General features: G+C 40.9%; 1 protein-coding gene across 1 annotated transcript in view; it reads right to left on the bottom strand.

Annotated features, from left to right (window-relative positions):
- The window catches only part of CEP152 (centrosomal protein 152), a 27,396-nt gene extending 23,851 nt beyond the window's left edge, over window positions 1-3,545 (bottom strand). The window contains exons 1-5 of the mRNA XM_026045775.1: window positions 3,426-3,545; window positions 1,693-1,793; window positions 1,390-1,456; window positions 836-1,177; window positions 277-445 (exon numbers count right to left, since the gene is read on the bottom strand). Coding sequence (XP_025901560.1) covers window positions 277-445; window positions 836-1,177; window positions 1,390-1,456; window positions 1,693-1,793; window positions 3,426-3,512 — 766 coding nt within the window. The 5' untranslated portion in view covers window positions 3,513-3,545. The remainder of the gene's footprint in view (window positions 1-276; window positions 446-835; window positions 1,178-1,389; window positions 1,457-1,692; window positions 1,794-3,425) is intronic.
- Between the last annotated feature and the right edge of the window lie 2,763 nt (window positions 3,546-6,308).

Below are 6,308 nucleotides of genomic sequence, written 5' to 3' on the forward strand. Positions count from 1 at the left end.
GGAAGGGGCAAAGGAAGGGGCAAAGGAAGGGGCAAAGGAAGGGGCAAAGGAAGGGGCAAAGGAAGGGGCAAAGGAAGGGGCAAAGGAAGGGGCAAAGGAGAAAAAAAATCTACATAGAGTAGAACATAATAACAACAACAATAAAAAAAAAGAAACAGGAGAATCTCATTATAAGTTTAAGTCAAAATAAAAGATCACGTACATCAACATTTTTGAGTTGTTTGACTGAAATCGATATTGGACTTTCTCCAAGACTAATGAACAAAAAAAACTTACTTTCACTACCACCCAGAAATTCATGCTGCAAATCCTCAAAGACTTCATTTCTTCTAGTTTCTTCTTGGGTTACTGGAACTTTTTGCTGAATGCCATTTTGGTATGGTTTATATGTCACTTTGTAAGATTCTACAGACTTGCCACTAACAACTCCAGACGCACCAAACTGCTGTTGTGACAATATAAGGGCAAATAAACATAAGCTACAACTGTAGTGTTCCTCGATGAAAGTATTCTTCCTTTTGATTTACATGTTGAATTTAAAAATAACTCTAGTAGCTCTTCATTCTCAGGCTCTAATCCAGCAAAGTCTTTAAATGTACACTTTAACTTATCCACCCYTCTTAAGGTAGGCATATTCATCAAAATTTATATTACGCTCACAGACTGCATCACATCCATACTATCTTATGGCTAACTAGCCAAACAAGTGAATTTAGAATAAATCTAAAGCAAAACAGTCTACAAATATTACTGTCAGCAGTCATATATATATATATATATATATATCTGTGAAAACTTTCCAAAAGAGACAAATATATACCAGCCTCTGAAATACCTTAAGATGGTCCTTTGAAGTGTCCGGGAAAATTACTATTTTACTTTGCTGACTATTAATTTCTGGCTTATGGCCATCCATATATGGCCTAAAGTTTTCTGGAAGATGATATACATTGCTCTGTTGGTAGCAGCTTGGACCAGGACTATACCCATCTCTACCAAGATACACATCTCCAGAATCCTCTTGACTGTTTTGGCCACAGTAATCTTCCTTAACTTCGTACAAACATTTTTCTTCATTAGGTAAGCCATTCCAATTCTCTGAATGGTTTTCAATGTGGTTATTTTGCTGTTCATGCAACAATTGCTCAGAAAACAGATTTTGTCCTTGTTCATAACCCTATGAATGGATAAAAGATTCAGAATTGTTTTATCAAAACTCAGATTTCTTTTCTTTATGGGGTTATCAACAGACAGCAGAAATACTTCTACTGAATAAGAAAACCGATCACCTATATAAAAAGCACATTTCTAATTTCAAGAATATTTACTACATTATTATGAACACACAGTTTCTACTAATTAAATAACCACTTAGAAAAAAATACTTACATTCTGACAATCACTAATCAATGGATGATCATTCCATCTTCCATCATGCTCCCAGGGCTCATGTGATCTAGGAAAAGACAAACTGGCTTTGCTCTCTCATATAAACAGTAGAAAAACAAAACACAAACTTTAATTCAATTAACTGACATCCACTTCGTTTCTCATGCAACCCAAGCTCCACTGTGAATTACTGTATGGATTATGGCTTTCTTAGATAGTTTTTAGGGACTTGATTATGTGAAATTTTACTCCCTCTCAAAAGCACAATTTAAAATAAAAATACAAAAAAAAAAAAAGCCTTACTGCTCCTCATTCTCATGAATGCTACTGTCTGAATAGCTGGAGAGTTGGTCTCCACTGTCTTCCAGCATATCATGGGGAAGGTCTGTCAATAGTTGTTGCAACTGAAACAGAAGAACATACGTGATATTGCTTTTCAAAAGAATATAAGCAAACTAAAGCAAATATATACAGTCTAAAGCAAAACAGGTAGAGGAATAGGCTGCTTGCATAAAATTTATGTTTTCTTCCTTTGRAGAGGCATCATTCAGTTACAACACTGACACCACCAAGCTTTACACAGTAGAGCTAGCAATTCTTCCAGTAAGCAAAAAGCTGAGGGAGATGCYACCACACTGACTTGTTACAGAACAGACTGCTTTTGAAGACTAATTTACAACTTCTCATGCTAAGAGCTCTCCTCCTTGAAAAAATACGCATTCAAAACATGCTCTCAGGAGCCCAAATTTAAATCATGATGAGAAAATGCCAGTTGCTGTTACTTCATACAAGCCTGCATTGCAGTGATTAGTGGTCTGCCTACATGAAGTCTTTATGCAGCTGAATGCAAACAAAAAAAAAAATCCACTACTTTGAATTCAGGAATGCCATATTTGTGGCCCTTTTAGGTTGCAGCCAAAAACCAAGATAAAATAGTATGACCTGTCTGACCAATCCTTGGTCCAAGATAATTGTCACAGAATGACCAGCAACATTTACCAATTCATACAACTTGGTAGTCAGCATGCACAACAGTGACATGTGAATAATCAATGTGATTTATTGAATTTACAATGTATATTAGCATTAAGGAGACTTAATATGTAATTCTTGTATCAAAATGTACAACAGCCAACCCAAGAGTACATTTAAAACTAACAGTTTATAGCTCTTATATTTTCTAGTCATTTCTATAGAGATTTTCCAGAATTTGATAAAAGCTTATACAATGCGTTAAAAGCAGTGAGCCCACGGACGAGCAATTGCACTGAAATAAGATAACTTCATTTAAAATACATGGTATCTTCAAAATCATGGGAACACTTGGGAAGTATCTTAGTACCAAAAATGCAAAATCACTACAGTGCTTTTTAAGAAAAGGAATGAAAACACATACTGTGTGGACACATAGTTTCAGGGTTATTTAACTTGCCTTTCCAGAAGCTAATTATTTCCTTTTGCCCACATATCTACTTAAAGAATAACTCCCCAAAATTCTTGAACTTACTTGATACAATGAGCCCCATATAGAATGAACCCATTCTTCCAAATTTTCAGTAGCTTTGATATGTGGCCACATATTGGGCTTCAACTTGTATGTCTGAACAACACATCCTGCTTTTGGCTCATTAAAAAAACAGAGAACCACACATGTTTAAAACTATTGCATCGTGTATCTGTACCCTAACTCTGTTTTCTCCAAACTGTCAGACAAAGCACGTACTTGAGTGTTAATCAGAGCAGAAACATCAAGTGCTACATGTGAAATACAACAACATAGAGAAGCTGCGAAGGAACATAGACAGTAGGTGACAGTGCTCCTTGGATATCTGCTAAATAGCCAAAAAATACAGTTTTTATAGCCACTACATATGACATTGCAAKGCTCTTGAAAATGTATCTCCTCATTTTCTCTCTACTTGTGCAATTTGTGAGTTTGATCTCTATGCTATCAATGACAGYATAACATTTCAGTTTGAAAGAGGAAAGAAGCTAGGTAAACAAGCCTTCCAAACAAATCATTTATTTATTGTCACCTCTTGTTCTCTTGCATAATCCTCTTGGTCATACTCTTCCTCTTCATGTTGAGTTTGTAGAGCTCCACTATCAAAATCAATGGACATTGTTTTCTAATGATAATGGTCTTCAGTATCCAGAACGCCTATCACAAGGTAATAAAACATCAGATGAGGAAAAAGAAAGTCATAAAACAATCATCCTCACTTTCCAAATCAAGCAGCCAAACATAAAAAGAAAAGACCAACATTGCCCATTATCTGTATCTGTGCTTCTACTCTGCTTTCTAGCATTAATAGTACTTATCATTTCTAAAAGCTAAGCTTTTTCAATAATTATTCATACTGTTATAAAAAAAGAATTTATTAAAGTTCACTTATGAAAATAGACATCATTTGATGATTTTTAARGGTCCMTTCCAACCCTAATCATTCTGTAATTTAGTTTAAGCTGTAGCACTGAACACATTCACCCCTTACAGACCCATAGTTATGCCCAATCTCCAGTGTCACGTCAGTGCTTTTGAGAGAGCACGTTTGAGAGAGAGAGCAGGTTGCTGCGAGAGCACCYGGATTACAGCTTTAGCAATGGAAAAGCAGCAGGTCAGTTGAAGACTTAAAGAACTGCTGAGTGTAAAGAAACTCAGACACCCAAGGACATGGAGGCCACAGCAGCTACATCCTAAAGCTGCAGGGTGTTAATGTTTGCATTTCATGGCTAGACAAGCGACTCCTTGGTGAAGGGAGACCCCGTTATTAGGGGAGATCTGAGCGAACTTGTTGTTCTTTACGCAAACAGGGCTCCCCGCTGCTTCTCCCCCTCTCCGCCGGCCCCAGGGGCCTCGCGGCCTGCGGGAAGCGCTGGCGCCACGGGGGCCTGCGGGCGTTGGGGGCCGCCCCGTGCGGCCGTTAGCACCGAAGCCCCCTCAGCTCGGCGGGAGAGGCGCCTCCCGCCGAGCCCGAGGCCCCCGCGTGGCGAGCGCGGAGCAGGCCCGGCCGCCGCCACTCACCGGAGCCGCCGCGCCCAACGGCCGCCCGCTCCCATGGGGCACAACAAAGACACCGCGGCCGCGCTTCCGCGTGACAACCGAACCTGCGCCCGCCRCGCCTGAGTGGCGGCCCGCGGCTCCAACCAGCGGGCGCGGCGCGGCCGCAGGGCCCGCGCGCTCTGGGCAGCAGGGGCGGGCGGGAAGCRGCAGCCCCCACCCCCTTCACGCTCGGTTGCGCTGCGGAGCCTCTCGTTGGCTGTTTAAAGGCAGGCGCGGAAGGCCGCGGGAAGGCGTACGGCTCGTTGGTTGGCTAAGGGGCCAGCCAATCGCTGTGGCCGCTTCCGGAGGGGCGGGGCTTCCCCGTGACGTCACGGCCCACGGGGGCGGGGCTGGGCACAGGTGTCGGAGGCGCCATGTCGCCGCGGGACGTGGCAGTTACCTGGCAACGCGCGATGACGTAGCCCGGGGAGAGCCGTGTGAAGTCACAGCGTGGCGGGGTGACGTCACGCGATGAGAGGGCTGCCCCTCATGGCCTTGTGGTGATAAAGGCTGAAGCACTGAGCAAGCACCTCCCACTCGAGGGCTGCAGCCTCTCCTCTAATCTGCCAATTAATAAATAAATAAATAAATCGACTATTTTTCTGAGATAAGGAACTCCTTCCGCAGCACTGCCTGTAGCCATTCAAAAAAAAAAAAAAAAAAAAAAAAATTGTTTCCCGAACAATGAGCATTTGTTCGCAGAGGAGATATGTAATAGCACCACCTGGTGACACTCGCCTTGCTGTAGCACTGCCCGCCCGACAGGCAGAGGATGGGAGCTGTGATAGCAGAGATGTGGTTGGGTCACCTTTTGTAATATTATTTTATTCTTGTAAGCAACCAAATTTAACACTTAAATTTATTGGAACTTTGAAAGAAAAAAAAAAATGCTGTGTGACTCGAGTTAAAACTGTGTTTTTCCCAAGGGCTTCTACTAACCATTAGAACAAGGTTATCCAGTTCTTGCAACCACCTCAGTTATTTCCACAGGCATGAAAAGCGTTATTAAGATATCTAAATGTGCAGGACAATCCCTGCAAACTTTCTCAAGAACAACAGTCAGGAAAACTTTCCAGCATTCAAACAACAACGTAACTTTTCAGCATTGGGGAAAACCTGCTGTGTCTGTTAGGAACAACAAACTGAGCTCCTAGTTCCCGCTCCAGAAGAATAGATGTGATTTATTCCAGGAAACATAATCTATTTTCTGCAAGGCATGGAAATGCTGGATCTGGATTCTATCTGAGCCACTAGTCTTCTTTGCTTTCTCTCTTCTACAGCAAGAAATTCTGAGATATTAACTTGCTGAATACGCTGGCCCCTAATTAACTACATTTTCTTCCCTTTTTCCTTTATGGTTTTGCTACAGACACACACACACAAAAAAAAAAAAAAAAAAAAAAAAAAAANAAAAAAAAAAAAAAAAAAAAAAAAAAAAAGAGAGAGAGAGAAACAATACGAAGATTCCACTTTACTTTTCAAGTTAGTGATATTCAAAATGCCATATTTAATTGTATCAGATTCTAACCCTAACATCATACAATGACTTTAGGTATTTTTGCCTATTGGTGGAGGGAAAATGAAGTCCCTAAGTCAGTGTTTCGACTGCCAAATTCATGCAGCTTTCATCTCTGACTGTCACAATTSTACTTACTTGTATTCTCGAGTCATTTTGATTTTTACTAAGCAGAGATGGAATTCCCCGTATTTGCTGACACCTTCACACATTTCAAGGCTGATGAAAAAAGCAGCTCTGTACAAGTCCTGTTTCCTATTGACGTGTCACAAAAGCAACTATTTTCACTTCATTCTTCAATAAAAGACTGTTAATATTATACTTTATGAAGTCTGATAAGCCCTGCAAGTAGAAAGGATA

The sequence above is a fragment of the Nothoprocta perdicaria genome, unplaced genomic scaffold (assembly GCF_003342845.1).
Source record: "Nothoprocta perdicaria isolate Ctin4 unplaced genomic scaffold, notPer1 scaffold_41, whole genome shotgun sequence".
Classification (NCBI taxonomy): Eukaryota; Metazoa; Chordata; class Aves; order Tinamiformes; family Tinamidae; genus Nothoprocta; species Nothoprocta perdicaria.